General features: G+C 42.9%; 2 protein-coding genes across 8 annotated transcripts; one reads left to right on the forward strand and one right to left on the reverse strand.

Annotated features, from left to right (window-relative positions):
- The first annotated feature begins 1,203 nt into the window (after positions 1 to 1,203).
- dnajc9 (DnaJ (Hsp40) homolog, subfamily C, member 9) lies at positions 1,204 to 3,841 on the forward strand. Its single transcript, XM_012864023.3, has 5 exons — positions 1,204 to 1,547; positions 1,674 to 1,814; positions 2,985 to 3,239; positions 3,375 to 3,461; positions 3,544 to 3,841. Exons 1-5 carry the CDS (start codon positions 1,374 to 1,376, stop codon positions 3,652 to 3,654), a joined length of 768 nt encoding a protein of 255 aa, XP_012719477.2. The 5' UTR covers positions 1,204 to 1,373; the 3' UTR covers positions 3,655 to 3,841.
- On the reverse strand, positions 3,658 to 17,796 carry fam149b1 (family with sequence similarity 149 member B1). 7 transcript variants are annotated; one of them, XM_021317209.2, is made up of 17 exons: positions 17,213 to 17,788; positions 15,604 to 15,720; positions 14,268 to 14,412; positions 13,518 to 13,666; positions 13,276 to 13,419; positions 12,549 to 12,707; positions 12,246 to 12,427; positions 11,037 to 11,173; positions 9,459 to 9,497; positions 9,098 to 9,166; positions 8,515 to 8,627; positions 8,156 to 8,380; positions 7,236 to 7,362; positions 5,820 to 5,945; positions 5,626 to 5,707; positions 4,756 to 4,893; positions 3,658 to 4,618 (listed from the first exon to the last, which is right to left on the reverse strand). In XM_021317209.2, the coding sequence occupies exons 1-17, from the start codon at positions 17,257 to 17,259 to the stop codon at positions 4,554 to 4,556; spliced, it is 2,064 nt and encodes a 687-aa protein (XP_021172884.2). In that variant the 5' UTR covers positions 17,260 to 17,788; the 3' UTR covers positions 3,658 to 4,553. The 7 variants fall into 7 exon arrangements, with proteins under 7 accessions (XP_021172884.2, XP_021172885.2, XP_021172888.2 ...); XM_021317210.2 differs by having other exon boundaries at positions 7,236 to 7,359; positions 17,213 to 17,786; XM_021317213.2 differs by lacking the exon at positions 9,098 to 9,166.
- Between the last annotated feature and the right edge of the window lie 416 nt (positions 17,797 to 18,212).

Genomic DNA, 18,212 nt, shown 5'->3' on the forward strand with positions numbered 1-18,212 from the left:
AGCACTACTGGAACTTAGTGCACCCTAGTGTCCCCACATGTGAACACTCTTACCCTTAGTGCTCAAATCTCACATGGTCACATGAGAATAAGACTAAACATTCTGGTAGGTGGATTTTGTGTGAAAGAAAAGGTGACTATAAAACACCTAACGCCCTGTATTATATACAGTGGAGAATCTGTGATGATGAGGACCTGCTTCTCTTCCAAAAGCACTGGGAATTTTGGCAAAGCTAAAATGCATCATCTCATCACTGGGTCTTTCAACAGGATAAGGAAATGAGGCATAGGTAACTCAAGAATGTATACATGTATTTACGACTGAGCTATATTATACACTGGAGTGCTAATCACCATCTGTTAGAACGAGTCGCTATGAAGCCACCAGCCGCCATATTGGTACTCCCTATTTCCCCCCAGTAACTAGGGAATATGTGCGCTACAGCATCGAATAACGAGGCTTTTCTCATGTTCAGGGTGGGCTTAAGACTTTTAAAATGTCAAATATCATATACTTTTATGTTATATTCTAAAACTATCAAGTACTGAGAAAGTCATGTGCAGAAATAATTTGCATTTTATTCATTTAAATATATATATTTAACATTTATAAATATATAAATAACAATATACAAAAACATATATTTACATATGTGTATACATATATATACATATATACATATACACATACTTATATATACATATATATATATTTAATATGAATAATATGTAAAATATTTCAGCACCTAATTTCCTAGTAGTTGATAGTGTTAGTACATCAACTGACTGTAGAATTGCCTATGAAACGTTTTCACACAGCCAGAAAACTGCTTGTTGTTGCAACCAAATCCTGTGGGATTCTGTGAGAGTAGGGAGTAGCAAGATGGCGGCCAGTGACTTCAGTTTTTCGGCAAAATCAGCACTCCAGTGTATTATATAGCTCAGTGGTATTTACATTGTCTATAACTTAGATATTCCTGGATTTATGCCACATACCATCCCGTTTACTTTTTTATATGTTGCTATATTTTACTTGTATCTTTTATCTATTGATGTATAACAGTTTAAACATTTCATAAAGTGGAACAATTATTTTCCATAAAGCGTAATAACGGAGGAGTGGCGAAGGAAACATGCAGTAAATAGCTTGCTGTCATTTCAGCCAATAAAACAACGCGTAAAGTGTGACGTCAGCGCGCCTCTGCGCGTACGGATATTGACGACAGGCCAGCGCGCGAAATTGACGTTAGGAGCTCGAGGTACGTAGAAAGCTGGAGCAGTTACTTCAAAATCCGTCGTCCAGGTAATAATCGATTCAAGTCGCGCAGACTCCGAGCCACCGTAGCCGGTATAACCAGAGCTCCGTCTGCCACCATGGGTTTGCTCGAGCGCTGCCAGGAGCTGTTCAGCACCTCCAGCCTGTACGAGGTGCTGGGGATAAACAAAGAGGCGAGCGAGGCTGACATCCGAAAGAGCTACTACAAAGTGTCGCTGAGAGTCCATCCAGACAGGGCCCCGGAGGACCCGCAGGCCACGGAGAAGTTTCAGGTTAGCTTCCCCCGCCGTTAGCTTGTCAAAACTGACAAGCTAGGTGCTAACACGGCTAACTGCAGCTAGCCTGTGTTTGCTGGGTTGGGAAACTTCATTGTGGCGGTGTTGAAAATGTGCGTGCAGGTACTGGGGAAGCTGTACGCGGTGCTGAGCGACAAGGAGCAGAGGGCCGTGTATGATGAGCAGGGAGTGGTGGACGAGGAGTCGGACGTCCTGAGCCAGGACCGCTGCTGGGAGGAGTACTGGAGACTGCTCTTCCCTAAGGTACTGAAGCCCACCAGTGGGCTCATCCCGAAACAGCTACACGTGTCTAAAAGCTGAGTCAGGAAACAAACAACAACAACAATCTATAGTAAATCTGCTAATTCTGTCAAGAGAGGTCAAACATCCAGGGGGGGAAAAAATATAAAAAATAACAACCAGTGGAACCTGCTGAGGGACATTGATCCAAATAGGAGTGGAGGTGGGTGTAGGTATTTGAGCTGTTATGTTCAACTTTGTCGATTATGGAGAAAATCCACACGTGTGAACAAACTATTTATTTGAATCACCGTGCCGCCTTTTAGATGCATCTTTTAAAAGCACAAACAATTTTTAAAAAATGCTGTTACCATAAGGAGCGTGTAGAAACTTCTGACCGGATCTGTGCATTATGGGTTGCTGGATTCTCCGCTGATAAAGATCCTTTTGGTTAGTCACATTCATTTTATTTATTTATTTATTTTTGGCTCATACAGAAAATCATTATTTTGCAGAGAAGTGTTTTTGTTTTTTTACCTCTTTGCTGTTGCTATTTTTGTAACTGCTATGGCAACCTGCATCTGTATGGAAGTCTCTTACTTTTTGAATGATTGTTTCTTCCTGATTAAAAACTGTAGCCTGAATGAGGTCTGAGCTCGTAGATTTCCAAAGGAATCGTCATATAAACAGCTTTAGAAATCAAATACATTTTCTAGCGGTGTCCCAATACCAGCGTCAAGTATTCGTACTTGCAAAGGCAATCAGATACTCTGAACCGATACCAACTCAAAGGCTAGATCCTGCTCTATACCAGCCAGGTAGTGGTGCTAAACACCAAGAGGTTGTTTGATGACCCTCCAGAAGAAAAAAGGAGGGAAGTAAACTGAATCTGTAACCCAATTCATCACCCTGGATGGTTTTCAACGGTCAGTTAAGTTATTTGTGATCTATAAGTACCAATTTATTAAGTACTCAGTATTGGTACTCGGCAAGTATCTAAACTAAAGCACTCGGTCTGGAAATAACAGGTATCGGGACACCCCTACATCTCTCTTCATCTGGTCACATGAGTGCGACACTCGCTCCTTTCTCCAACGACTGATTGTGCTACATGGCGGATGGAAAGATGGGAGTGCGAGGGACTTTCTTGCCGGGGTCGTTACAACCCGCTCTCTCTTCCCTTCTCTCTCCCAGATCACGGTGCAGGACATCCTTGAATTCGAGAAGAAATACAAGGGATCGGATGAAGAGCGGGAGGACGTGATCCGCCTGTACGTGCAGCACGAGGGGGACTTGGACGCCATCACGGCGTCGGCTCTCTGCAGCTCTCAGGAAGACGAGCCCAGGCTGTGCGCCATCATCCAGGCTGCTATCAAGAGCGGAGACGTGGAAGCCTTCCCAGCTTTTACGAAGGAGAACGCCGCGAAGAAGCGGGCCCGGAGAAAGAGGGTAAGAACAGAAGATCCTCGAGCTTAGGCTTAGTTTAGTGGATTTTCGTGTGTTGTTTTTTTTTTTTTTTTTAAAGTCCAGGTTTTTTGGTATCGCTCCCCGTCATTAACAGCGCGCTTGGAACTGATCTTTCAGGCTGACCGGGAGCGAGAGGAAGCAGAGGAGATGAAGAAAGAGATGGGGCTAGGCGAGGAGGATGAGAGTCTGGTCATGATGCTGAAGGTATCGCCTCCTTACGCGTATCTATCAACACCCTGGAGGGCTCTGCTCATTTCTCAACTTTTATGTCTTCCTCCTTTTGCAGCAAAAGCAGCAGTCCAGAGAGAGTAATTTCAACAGTTTCCTGTCTGATCTGGAAGCAAAGTACTCCAAGAAAAGCACCAAACCACAAAAAGGAAAAAAAGCCAAAAAGTAAAAGTTACAGAAACATTTTTTATGGTGGGTTTGTTTTTTCCCCAGTTGAAACAAAAGCTTAAATGTTGTCAGGATAAGTGAACGTAAAACTGTTTGAGTCACTTTAGCTCCTAATGTACACAAGTGTAAATCCAATGTCATGTAATATGTTGTAAAAGTTCTATTAATAAATGCATTTGTTTAAATCATTTGTACTCTTTATTTATTTTATAAAACACTTAATAGAATTAGCATCAAGAGGAAAAAAAAAAAAAAAAGGTTGTCGCTTAGTTTCCCCTTGTCAGAAATAAGTACGATTTAACCACTAAACCCTGATGTTACTCGTCAAAGTACGACCAGTTGGCTTTGCTCAAAATAAAGAGCCAGAAAATTATATTAAATACATCATTTTGTACATGAAGAAATTCATTTTTGTTATTTACAAATATTCTGCATTATGCGTCTTGAGAGTCCTACATTGTAGGATAATTCCAGCAGAAGCACCTGGGTTGCAGACAGCTGTTGGGACAGCTGTTTGTCGGAGGGACGGCTGGATTCTGTACGCAGCAGGAAGTCTGTTTCTGGTTCAAACAAGTCCTGAAAAGATACAGTACGAAGCTCCCCGACATCAGAGGACAAACGGTGCTTTTTATGTCCTAAGACTGAGGGGATAAAGTTTCCCTGCACATTCATTTACCCTTACAGCAACACGGAGCACGATGTATTATACAGCATTTTCACATAAAGAAGTTGTCTCTCTCATACAGGCCGTACTGTACAAAGACTGCTAGCTCATCATGTTTGGCAGGCCCATAAGGTGATTTCTGAAATACAAAAATAGACCTTAAAAATGTAATCCAAGCTAAACTGTTTAAAAAGTTTTTAAAACGAGACTAAGGGTAAAGATGAATAACGGGCAAACTACAAGCCAGGCCTGCTGGATCTGGACGAGACGCCTCCTCTGGTGTAGGGTCGGTTCGGAGCGGCTGTTGGGGGGGAAAAAAGGAATATCAGACAAAATGGTGTGACTGGCAGCCGTCTGCGGGAACTTCTCACGCTTTCTGATGACTTCTGCTGTTTGGAAGGTGACCTAACTGAAGTGCAGCCAAGCTGTTCCACTGACCTGCGACGGGGGCCTGGGGCTCAGGCTCGTCTTCGTCTTTTATGGGCGAGTGCCCCAGCGGGTGGTGAGGAAAGGAGTCCATGAAAGAGGAGCTGCTGATCCCAAGGCTGATACCGGTCACGCCGATTCCCAGAGAGTCTGTTAACGTGAAGGAATAAATTAATGCATAAGTCATTACCTACAAGAAAAAAAAAAACTCCAGCTTAAATAAAAAAATCTGGTATAAAACTGGTTTCCAACAAAGGGCTAAAGTTGATGTAAAAGCCAAAAGTAAATGAGTCCCAGAAGTACCAGTTATATTTACAGCTCCATGTCCATAACTTAGAATACAGTTAAATAAAAGTTATTTCAGCAATACAATTCAAAAGGGACTCTTAAATTAATTAGTGACACGTTTCAAGCATCACTTTTTGTTCATTTTTATAATTGGTTTATAAGCAAAACCAAAAATTCACTCCCAAAAAAAAATTATTGCATAAGACCAATAAAAACAATGATAATACAGACACGGTACGATCTGATCTACACAATCTTGGGGAAGACTGATCACTTGATAGTTCTCCACAAGGACAGTAAGCCACTAAGTCTTGGCTAAAGAACAAAGCTGTCCATGAAGGGCCGTGTTCAAGCATATGGAGTGGAAGGAAAAAGTGTAGAGAAAGGGTTACCACAAACAACCTTGAGTTTGGGGAATATTCACAGAGCACGGACTAGCCCTGACTCCAGCTGTAGTTCACAGGAGAGATGTGGTTTGGAAACTAGATGAACCGCTCGGTGCAGTGGAGCTTAAGTGGTGAGGAACGACTAAAGTAGCTCACGCGTTTTCTTTTTTTGACTTTGAAGGACTTCCTTTGAGGCTGAGGTTCTGACCTGTGCCCACGGAGGCTCTGCCTGGCCGGCCCTGCCCGATGCTGTCCAGCACGGTGAAGGAACTCCGGTACGGGGTGTCTGACTAAAAGACAAGAACGGCATGGAAAAACAACAGCCACGCAATTAGAACGTGCAAACACAACGTTAACGCTTGTAATGTTCCTTTCCATGAGGGATCCTAAGGGACCTCTTACCCTGTAGGTGTGGGTTGTGTTGGGGCGAGAGAAGATGTCCAGCATGTAGTGACGATCCCTTGGGATGGAACCGCGAGCTTCGTCGTGTACGGCGCTGTGGGCACGGCTGGAGGGGCCTTTCTGACGCTGGTGGCGCAAAAAAAAGTAGAAACCGAAGCTGATTGCAGTTCTGCTGCCTCTGAACTCGTTCACATTAGAGCCCATTAGAGCCAAAAGCTTCTTTAAAAAAGGTATTTTATTGTGATTTGATGTGAAAGACCAAAACAAAGCAGGTTTTTTTTTCCTTTTTCTTATTATAATGTGAAAAGAGTGCCTGGCATTTGTATTCATCGCCATTTATTCCGATATCCCTAAAATGATGTGCAGCCAAATGTTTCTTCTAATTACCGAATAGAGTCCATCTGTGTTTGAACTCAGGACGAATCCAGCTGTTCTGTGGAGTCCTCGCAGTTTTTTTTTGTTTTTTTAGAGACCATTAGTGAGCGAGCAGCATCATGAAGACCAAAGGAACACAGCAGACACGTCGGTGGGTGGAGAAGTTTAAAGGGTTGGTTATAAAACAATATCCCAGGCTTTAAACACCGTTTCATCCGTCATCTAAAAGAAGAGTTGGGCAAAATCGCAAACTAACCAAGACGCAGCCGTCCATCTGCCCGCGAAAGTTAAGTCAGGCCAAAACGGCGGACCGAGCTAAAGCAGTGGCAGGGCTGGAAGGAAACCTCTGCGGTCCAGCCAGAGCTGCAGTGAAACGGTGCAGACCAGGACCTGAAAACTGCTGTCCGTTGCGCTGGGGCTATTTTGCTAAGAAGAGCAAAACATGACGTCTCTAGATGAGAGAAGCTGAGCACTGCAAAAATGGATCTAAAAATAAGTAAAATGTTCTTAAAGTTAGTGTATTTATCCTTGATTTGAGCAGGTAAATAAGATGATCTGCCAATGGAATGAGTATTTTGACCCATAAAATAAGATAATTAGACATCCTGCACTTGAAATAAGATGATGGAGATGAGTTGTTCCTATTTTATGTGCAAAAATCTTATTCCATTGGCAAATCTTCTTATTTACCTGCTCATATCAAGGACAAATACACAAATTTTAAGAACATTTTACTTATTTATAGTTTCGTATTTGCAGTGAGAGAGATACAACCCAAAAAGACTTGGCAGCTGTAAGTGCAGTAAAAGATTGCTCTAAAAAAGAAGGGCCTCAGAGTGGATCAACACGAACCACCTCCTCACAAACCACCTCCTCACGATTATGCAGCACTTTCTGATGGTCTATCACATAAAATCCCACTAAAATACATCTAAGTGTCTAAATGGGAAAAGATGTAAAGGGTATGAATACTTTAGCAATGCAGCATACGCTTTATGGACTACACAGTCCCAGCCATATGCGTCGCGCTGACATTTGCACCTGTGCGAGCTTTGACTGCAGCCCCGCGTGAGGCGCCTCCGAGTCTCCGGTTCCGATGGGGGGGAGGGGAGTGTTGCGGCTCAGGGCCAGCAGCGGAGACGTCAATCGGTCGCTGGCTGGGGTTCTGCTGGGAGAGAAAGTGGATCCGTTTCAGACTGAAAGAGTCAGATTCGTTCCATCCCTGCCCATTGGTTTCCAACTGAAGGAAGTACGGGGGCAGTTCTGTGAAGCTGACAGATTCTAAACGCTTACGGTCAGTGGCGGTTCTAGACCAAATTTACCTGGGGGGCCAAGGTGGGGCCAGTGTTTTTTTCACAGGGGCACAGAACAAAAAATGAAACAATAAAATGGCAATATTTAACTGTGTAATAATATTAAGTGTGCCACTTGTGGATTTGGAACTGCAAGTTTCAGACCCCTGATCTAGCAGTTGAAAACTTGCCCCCAACTCAATACGGCTAAAGCTAAACGTGAAACATCTTAATTTTTAAATCATTCTTAGAGTAAAACTGTATAGGTAAAAAAATAAAATTGGTCAAAGTAACCAATCAGTAATGGTTTCTTTGCCATTGCAAATAATTATGAGAAGTGTATTTAATCTTATGTCTTTAGTACAGGGGCCATAACAGGGGCCAGGACCATTTCTACAGGGGCATGGGCCCCTGCTGGCCCCTGTCTAGAACCGCCCCTGCTTACGGTTCAACTTTTATTGGACTAAATTTACCTTTAAGAACACGGCATCTAATTCTCTAGTTACAAAATGTTTTTTACTGAAAGAACAAGATGGTCAGTCATAGCCATGAATCCACATGAGATTTGCGTCCATAATAATTTTTACTCAGGTAAAAAAGTTAATAAGAATTACGACACAGAAAGGAGTCTGGGGGGTTCAGGAGGGTCGGTGCGCTGCTTCAACTCACAGACGCGTCCCGCGGATAACCTCGTCCAGGTACCCTCCGGTGCCGGACTGCCCCGAGTTGGGAACAAGGGGCTGCAGGTTTCGGGGAGGCGGGTTTCGGCGGCGAGCTGACTGGGGCGGGCGGGACAGCGAGGAAGAGCTCTGCTCCAGGGCTCTGCGAGGACGAGGCTTGCTGGAGGGGACGGCGCTGGAGCCTGGCCTGTGGGACGGCCGCTCGTCCGGCTCCCTGCGTGGGAACAGAGGAGGATGCCGGGTGTTTAAACCAGAGGCGAAACGTGATCTGATCAAAGCTTTGTATCCATTTTATTTTATTTTTTTTTTGCATCGTCTAATAGTGAGAAGGTTAAAATGTGTCCATACTGGCTTCTTTCCAGCGCAGCCAAGTTTCTCTGCTGCAGGGGGATGCTGTGAATCACGATGAGGTCGTTCAGGTTGTGCTGCGCCGCCGCTGCCCCTGCGGGCGCCCTACCAGCCTGAGCGTGGAAGGAGAGGAGTGAGAGGAAGTAACGAGATAGGCGGAACAAACAAAAAACGTTTTAAAAGCAAGGTTAAGGACAGAGACGATGAAGAGGAGACAAAAAAAAAAAAAAAGGAGGGAGGAATCCCTGGAGAAGCGTGGTTAGTTGCTTCAAAATATAACCCTGGATTAAAAAAAAAAAAAAAGTTACTCATCATGCAGCTGAGCCATTAAAAAAAATAAAATAATCACTAATCTTAAATCTAAAAAAAGAAACATTATTCAAAACGAAAAAAAAAGGGACCTCAACGAAACAGAGTTGTGCATCTCGGAACTGTGTTAAAGATGATTAAAGGGATAAACAGCGGGGATGCTTTGGTGTTAATCAACAGGCACAAGCACAGATATTCAGGATAATGAGCCTCTACAGATGGCCTGCACACGACACACCACCGCTTTGGGCTTTTAAGCAGGAGAGTTACATACAGCGGCGGGCCTTTTCTGCTTTTTGGATTTCCATCTGGACTTGTGCTTTGAGCCCCTTGACTTTGTGTTCTTTAGAAGAGAGAGAGAGAGAGCGGGGATTGGCACGTCCAAAGACAGACAGTGGGGTACAGAGGAAGAGAGGGGTGAGAAAGTAGAGGAGACAGAATTGTAAAAGTGGAGCAATACAAAGTTAAGAAAGCCAAACATACCAAAACAGCAGGTTCAAAATAACATCGCAAAAGAGGGCACAGCAAAAAAAGGGATGAAAACGGTGATGTGAGGATGAGAGAAAGGGGAGAGTAACAGGCAGGGATGAAAACTGGGCAATACAAGACTTCCCCATGGAAAACGCTTTACTTACTGCCTCAAGTGCAGACCTCTCCACACTTATCGGCATCCCCTGGTAAAGATGTTTAAATAAGCAAAATAATCTTTTATGGTAGGGTCATAATCATAAAATATGAGGAAAATCATCCCTTTAATTCGACTACATTTATTCAGTAGGGAGCAAAACTGAAAGTTTTTTTTTTTTTTTTTTAAGTGTTGTTCTTAAAATCAAGAGTTGCACAATAGTTAATAATTTGAACAGCCTTTGGGAACCTCTGCTCTAGATCATCCAGTGTCCTGGGTCTGCTCCTATGTTTTTGTTATCTTCAGCTGGTTCTGCGGGTTCTCAACAGGGTTTAGAGATCTGGAGACTACCACTGAAAACGGTTGATTTACTGTCTGGTCGACCATTTGGCCACATTGTTTGGATTATTATCCAGCTATAAGACTCGATGACCATTTATTTGCTGTTCTCTAGCAGAGGTCACCAGATTTTAATTTAACATCAGAGATCAACCAACACAGGTTCTTAAAGGCCAATTCATTTATGTGCTGCTGATTTTTTGGGGGGGCCAAGTCTTGAAGCCAGTACTGCTTTTTCATCCTCCATTTACGTGATAAAAATGACACAATGATAACAAATGTTACGCAAGTTTCAAAACGTGCGTTTCAAACCAGCAAACATTAAAAATCAGCTTCAGAACGCAGTTTGAAAGGTTCACCGAAACCCACCGACAGTTTAGACAGTTGGAAAGGAGTCCTATGCCAACTGTAAGCGGCTCGACCACCATTTAAAAAAACAACACTGAAATGCTAATTTCAGAGGCAAAATGAGAGAAAGTAAAAAAAAAAAATAAAAAAATAAAAAATACGCTGCTCTGATGACCAGACTTTTGTGTTTGTGATGGTGGGACAGAAAAGCTTTTTACCTTTCATGTCTCCCAAAGGACCAGTAGGGATGCAGATAGCATCCCCAATCATTATTATGGGACTTGATGATGCATTAATTTAACTATCTTACCATCCTTATGCATGATTCCAAAATAAACATGGGCGATTAACCACCCTGCTGGTTAGTGCCAAAGTGTGTGATGTCATGTTTATACCCCAGTGAATCAGGAAGTCACAGATTAATATTTAAATGCTAAGACTCTCTGACCAACTTAAGAGTAGTGAACATTTAAAAAGGATTCAGATGCATACATTTAAAGGAATTTGCTGACGTTGTAGATAAGAGCAGCAAAAGTGATTTTGTTAAAAACAAAATATTTAATTGCGATTTTTTTCCTTCCTCTCTGAATAAATACAATCATTAAATATATGTGTGATGCTATGCTGCTTCAATACAATAAAGCTTTTACACACCGTTATCAGGATTTATAATCATTTTCTTACCAGGCTACATGTTCCTGTCAAATAGTTTTAATTGTGCAAGACTGAGATCAACTGAAAGTCAATAATAAAAAAAAGAGTGTTTTAGGGGTTGTGAAAAGAAAAAAAATCTGATATAATGATCTGATCCATTGAGACTGATATTTATAAAATAAAGTTCTCCGTCTCCCTTTCCCTACATAAGCAGCCTCTCATCTCTAGTCCTCCTCAAACTACTGACCTGGGGCTGTGCTCCAGCAGGGAGCGGTGGCACCCGGCTCTGGCCGAGTTTTGGAAGCATGGTGGGCAGCGTGGAGAGCAGCATAAAGGGAGTGTCTGACTGCGCAGGGCTCAGGTCCCCAGAAATAGCTTCTTCATCTGTCAATTACAAAGCAACATTTTTATTTATATGTATATATGTACGGTTTATACACAGACAGGGCTCTAACACATGTTTCATTTAAAAATTGGATGGATGGGTGGGTGGATGGATGGATGGATGGATGGATGGATGGATGGATGGATGGATGGATGACTGAGCTATATTATACACTGGAGTGCTAATCGCCCGCTGTTAGAACGAGTCGCTTTGAAGCCACCAGCCGCCATATTGCCCATTTCCCCCCAGTAACTAAGGAATACGTGCGCTACAGCATCGAATAACGAGGATTTTCTCATGTTCAGGGGGGGCTTAAGACTTTTAAAATGTCATATACTTTTATGTTATGTTCTAAAACTATCAAGTACTGAGAAAGTCATGTGCTGAAATATTTTGCATTTTATTAATTTAAATATATATATTTAACATTTATAAATATATAAATAACAATATACAAAAACATATATTTACATATGTGTATACATATATATACATATACACATACTTATATATACATACATATATTTAATATGAATAACATGTAAAATATTTCAGCACCTAATTTCCTAGTAGTTGATAGTGTTAGTACATCCACTGACTGTAGAATTACCTGTGAAACGTTTTCACTCAGCCAGAAAACTGCTTGTTGTTGCAACCAAATCCTGTGGGATTCTGTGAGAGTAGGGAGTAGCAAGATGGCGGCCAGTGACTTCAGTTTTTCGGCAAAATCAGCACTCCAGTGTATTATATAGCTCGGATGGATGGATGGATGGATGGATGGATGAGTGTCATTAGGCCTGGTAGTGAGCCATTCATTTAATTCTGGTGTGTTGGGACTAGGATGCTTCTAAAGTTTTCAGGACAGTGGGTTTTGAGGACTGGAGTCCAGACTCCAGGGACAGGAAATAAGGTCTGGAAATAGAAATATTTTTCCAGGTGCTCAAGGTTTTTTGTTTTTTTTTCATACATATCTAGAACTGATACAGTGAAATCAAATTCTATTTTCTTTTTCAGACTATGAAGCAGCCCTGTCTAAGTCAATGGAATCAAAGTGGAAACATTCAGCATTACTGGAGGTGCAGCACTCCCAGTGACGTTGGACCAACTCCTTCATCCAGCCGACCAGCTCCCGCCAAACGTCATCAAACAGCAAGTCCAGGACAGCCTGCCGGCGACAGCGGTACGGCGAGACCGGCGGCAGGCAGTGATGCCTCCGGACCGACTCCGAACTTTCCTCGTAACACTCGTCGTTCCTTTTGGAGACACGAAATACTCGTCTTACTATTCTGCACACGATCTTACATGTGATGAATCTAAGACTTTCACAGCAGGACTCGCTTAGCTCTACGTGATCTACGAACGGGAGCAACTCACAGGTCCCTGCTATCGAACGCTAGATATTCCTCCATCACACCCTCTACTTCAATCACTCTCGGGTGGTCATAGCTGCTGGAGTTGTTGTTGTTAGGAGGGCCATCCGACTCCGGTGACGAGGATTCGATCAGCGCAGCTTTCCTGCCCTGAACATTCAACCTTTTTTTTTTTTCCCAAAAAGAAAACACTTATTAAGAAACACTCCAGACATTAGTCTTAAGAGGCGGCGGTAGAAAAACGTTGCATATGCACACGCAACTTGATCTGATCGTGCTAACCCAGTTTAGAGGTGTTCTAGTCAGATAGTGTCACAGCCCTGTTGCACGCCGCGCTGGAGCGTCATCCGTAAATCTCTATTTTCCAGCACGACTTTGGCCCGAATACTTAATTAACCAGTATGTAGGTCAAAGGAGCAGTCGGCCAGGACGCCTTCATGACGGCAACGCACAGAAAATGCAGCCAAAGGTAAAGAAAAAAAAAACAGAAAAAAAAAACAGACATTCTAGAGTTTATTTAAATAATGACGCAAAGAAACTCCTCAAAAAGACAAGAAATGTACAGAGAAACGCCGTCATTCTAGCATAATTGATCCACCTGCTGAAGATGATGTGACTGACTCGTCTCTTTCAATCTGCTGCGAAGAACCCGACGCGACTACCAGCGAAAAGAAAACTATCTCTGAAGAGATAAAGTAGATATCATCCTTTAATCAGTGAGCAAAACCTACTCTGCACCCCCCTTCTCTTTGCCTTGGCACTCCACAGCCGTTTCTCTGCCCACTGACGAGCTGCTGGCGGGGCTGACGGTCCCTGGAGTGGCGTACCACTGGAAGCCCTCATCCGTGGGACACAAAAGCTGAGTCCCCAGGATCCTGAAGAGCACACACACGCACACGCGTAGAATCAAAACGCAAGCTTTTAAAAAAAACACAAAACTACGAGCCGAGGGAAAGCGGCACACGTAGTCTACCGAAGGTGTGGGAAGCGTGTGGTCCACTGCTGGCATTCGTCCTGCAGCCCCTGGAGTATCCCTTCCCCGCTGCCCCGGCCTTCGTACAGCTCCGTGTCGATCTCATCAAACATCTGCTGCACCTGCCGCGACGCCGCCTTGTCGAATTCCTGTGGGAGAGCGAAATAAAAAACACAGTCGTGGAAATGATTTATCCTCCCTGTTCTGGCGCGCTGAACCTACTGTGGAAACTGCTGCTTTGCATTCTGGTCCCATCTGCAAGCAAGCTGCAGTGTTTATAAAAAATAAAAAAAAATAAAAAAAAATGGGCTCTGATGGATTCTCAGGGTGTTTGTTTGTGGTCCAGCAGGACCGATCATTTGAAGTAAAAAAAAAAACACAGGGAAAAAGAATGAAAGAGAGTGGAGCTGGGAGTTACTTTTAAGGGGTGAAAAAAAAAGGGTTTATGGACCAACTGAGCGTAAAAAAAAGCCGGTATAATAACAACCCAACTAAAACGGGGCCTTGCGTGAAATCAACCAGCATACAAATTAGCCATCTGCTCCGTTACACAGATCCTGTTTCTGTGTCCCACACATTTTCCAAAAGGTGATAAATGCTGGTCGGACGCAATCGAAATGTGACAGCCTGCTTGTGGAGAGAAACGCGTTCAACGCGTCAAAGAGGGGATGTTTCTTAACGACTGACTCTGGACGGGTTGGCATTTCCAGATCGTACCCAGACGGCCTACTGAAGAGGAGCAGAACTTACATCGTAGCCCCAGGAGAAAACCGAGCTCCTTTCTGTGGAGACGCCGGTCCCTGTGGAGCTGTGAATGGCGGACCAGGGCTGGCTGGATGATACCGAGATGACGGTCGGACAGTCGGAGGGGTCTGAGGCGGCAGACGTCTGTGAGCTGAAAGGAAATCACAGAATATTTTTTTATTTATTTTATCTTATTTTTACATGAACTTTTAAAATCAGAAACTGGACAGTGGCGTGCAGAAGTGTTCAAAGTCGTTGTAATTTCCAGGTTTTGTCGTGTTACAAACAAAAATAACCTTAATATGTTTTACGTGACAAAAAGGTAGAAATAATTAGGAAGATGAAGAGAACACAAAGTTTTCAAAAGTACTTTGAAAATGAAAATCTGAAAAAGTGTGTATTTAAACCCCTTTACATGAATGCTCCCAAATAAAATCCATTGCAACCATCTGCTTTAACAGATCAAATACTTGGTAAACAGAGTTAATTCGTGTGTAATTTACAGGTACAGCTGGGTTTGTGACAGACCAATGAGGAACAAGCAGCATCATGAGGACCAGGGATCATCCCAGACAGGTCAGGGATAAAGATGAAGGACTTTAAAGAAGGGTTAGGTTATAATACTATATTGTAAACACTTAACATGTCACTGTTCAACCCATCGTCTAAAAATAGAAAGAGTGTAACAAACCTACAAAAACCATTACCGTCCACCAAAACTACTGGTAAGGAGAGCATTAATCAAAGCAGCAGCTAAAAGGCTCACGGTAGCTTTGGAGAAGCTGCAAACATCCGCACCTCAGGTGGGGAACTCTGGATTTTATAGAAGAGTGGAAGAAGAAAGCTATTACCTAAAGAAAGCCAGAAGTCTGAACATGTGGTTTACCTCGAGCCGTACAGGGAGGAAAACAATTTCCTTTCTATTTCACATAAATAAACAAGGAACATCTAATATCTATTTAAAAAGTCAAGGAAATCTCTCTTTTTGGAGCTACAGAAATATAATTAGTAGTGGCTGCCGATAAGACTCAAAGTGGAAATGAGGAGCAAATGTCAGCCTGCTAGAATATTCTAACAGGCTGCCTAATTATTCATCCTTTTGACTGCACATCTGAAGGAGGCACTGAGATATTAATTAATCCGCTGCTTCTGGGTGTCACATAGCAAGAACTTGAAGAATCGCCTGTCTGCTCAAGACGGTGTAAAATTACAAAACATCCAGACTATCTGCGCGTGTGTGTGCGCGCGCGCGTACTTAGCGCACTCCCTTGTTCTACGTCTTGTGTCTAAGCTCTGAACCGTACAGGAGTGACTCCAGCCCGCAGCCCCCCCCCCCGCTTACCTGTTGTGTGCGGAGGCAGCTTCCTGCAGGTCATGGAGGTAGCGCGGAGGGGTCTGGTTATCGTCTGCTTCTTCGGGGAGAGGGTGGTGATCGAGGCTGCTCCGAGACAAACCGCGGCTGCACGGAAGGGGACACGGAGAAATTATCCCAAGTGCCACAAATGGCCTGATGGCAGAGAGATGCTGTATTTGTCCTTTACTGAAACAGCAGCTAGTCCTGAAATGGCTAAAACAAAGATACTGTGTACATAAAGGGGTATAAAGTCAGCATAGGCCCGCTTGAGATTCTCACCCGGATGGTATAAATCCCACAACACAATTTTTATTTATTTTTTTTACAAAGATTTGAAGCAAAGTTGTAAACACAATGTGATCTAATTGCTTTTATTTAAGATATAGAAGCAACAATTAGTCTAATAGCTGGAGACTAAAAAGAAATAGGAGTTTATGTGGGATTTTAGAGAAATTAAGGTCAAAATGAACTGAACTCTTGCATCTGTGGAAGAGGCGCAGCAGGGGAACGGTGCCCTCTTCCCTGCGAACCAACAAAACGGAAAGATTAAGACAGACATCAAACACGATCACTATGAAAACAAGGGCTCAACCTCTGCTGTAAAACTTCACTTAGCCTAAGCTTTCAAGCCACAGTTTGTTTTTTTTTTTTTTTTTATTAACTGCACCAAAAGAGCAACGGAGAGCTAACGTAACGGAGAGAAACACAAACTGCCGTGGGCTTCATTTGCACTAAGAACACAGAGCATGAACCGGTTACCAGTATTAATGTATGCAAAATTATTTTAAAGTTCTTTATTATAAGATGCAGGAGAATGCATCTGACTGGCCAAAGTTATATGGAGCAGAGGGTAGCACAGCATTGCCCCTCCCCGTCCTGTTGCTGCACACTGCCTATCAGCTGCATGAAAGGAGGCATTCAAAAAGAATAATATCTCCAGTATGAGAAACACGGCGTGTCGCGGTTCTGAAACTGAAGGAGCCCCGGCCGGCAAGCCCTCTAATCGACCAGGTAGCTTGTAGTTGTCTTATTCTACAAAAAGCAAAACAAGGAAAAGCTGAAATATTTTACCCTGGAAAGGTTCTATTAAATTTAGAGGATGTTTTTTCCAAACACCTCCTTATGTTAACATGGGAAAATCCAGACGAGCAGCAACACACTTTGTTGATCACGTTATTATAACTGTGAGGGTCAACAGATGGGATCGTCTTTGCAGCGGTGGGAACAATTGTTGCTTCTCTGTTTTACATAAACCACTTAGATCACGGGACGCGTTTTAATGTTGAGTAACAAATAACTTTTTTTAGTTATTTGTTTATTTCATTCAAGGTTGTCCTTGTGCATTAGAATGTCATACCAGCCCACGGAGCTGGCGATCAAAACAAAAAGCCGCCTGGTTTATCAGTAAAATTGACATTGATTGGTGAGAGGTCTAAGCAAAAGCCAGGCACTGACGGTCTGACACCAGATGCAGCATGTTTACATTAAGATCATGTAAAAAAGGTCCCTAAATCAGAAGAGAGACCAGATGAAGATCAAATTATCTTTAAGCTTTTTTTTAATGGTTTAAGTTAACGTGGTTCCAGAGAGTACTCACATCTCAAGTTTGTGTGACACTGGTCTTCTGTTGTACCGTGAAATCATCCTCCTTTCTCTCCGTTTCAGGGGTTAGAGCCCGCGTCTCTCACCCTCGCCTCCTCTCCCTGGACTCTCTGCGAACAGCGACGGAGCTCCAGCATCTCCTCCGGTCCCCCTCTAGGTTCCCAGCAGGTAAAAGCCTGGATCTGGAATATTGGACGGGGCTGCGGCTAACGCCAGAGAGAGGGGGGAGGCTAACGCTTAAAGATGAGCTAACTAGCGTTGCGGGGACGCTTACACAGAACCGCCATAAGGTAACGGTGGTGCCGCAGCACCTCTAAAGTCGCCGTCAGCCCAGTATCCCTACGCCTTCTGCTTGTCATGGGAGGTTCAATATTAACCTGTCAGGCTTTCCTAAAGCTTAAACTCTTACGATGCTAACGCTAGCACCGACGACTACAACAATAGCACGGCTGTCATGGAGACGCGACTTCGTAGCCGCCCGGTTATCTGGGAATTGTATTTTCTGCTTTGGGTAAAACGGTGTCATGTCACGCGCATGAAACAGTTTTACTTGATATTTCAAAACACCAGATGTATTAATAATGAACATAACAACGCCAGTATTTACAAAATTATACATAAAATATGCCTGTATATATTACTTAAAAGACAGACATTTGTACGTTTATTAAAAATGTTAAACACAATTAAAAATGTGCTGTATGTGAAAGCCAAAAAAACAAACAAAAAAACATCTGCACATTCTACGAATTTGAATACATTATTTTATTTGCTATTTTCCCATATTCTTTCGGTGCACATATTTCTTTTTCACTTTTAAATAAACAGCATCATGTCCTCGTATTCATGTGTTTCTTTAAAAAGTCTTATTTGAGATCGCATTACTAAAGACACAAACAACATTAAATGTTTCAGTACAAGTGTTGCTTTCTAAAGTTTATTTGTTTTGACCTTTCTGAACTTTATTTATTTTATTTTTTTTTTATTTTTTACAA

Source organism: Fundulus heteroclitus, chromosome 22, assembly GCF_011125445.2.
Source record: "Fundulus heteroclitus isolate FHET01 chromosome 22, MU-UCD_Fhet_4.1, whole genome shotgun sequence".
Lineage (NCBI taxonomy): Eukaryota > Metazoa > Chordata > Actinopteri > Cyprinodontiformes > Fundulidae > Fundulus > Fundulus heteroclitus.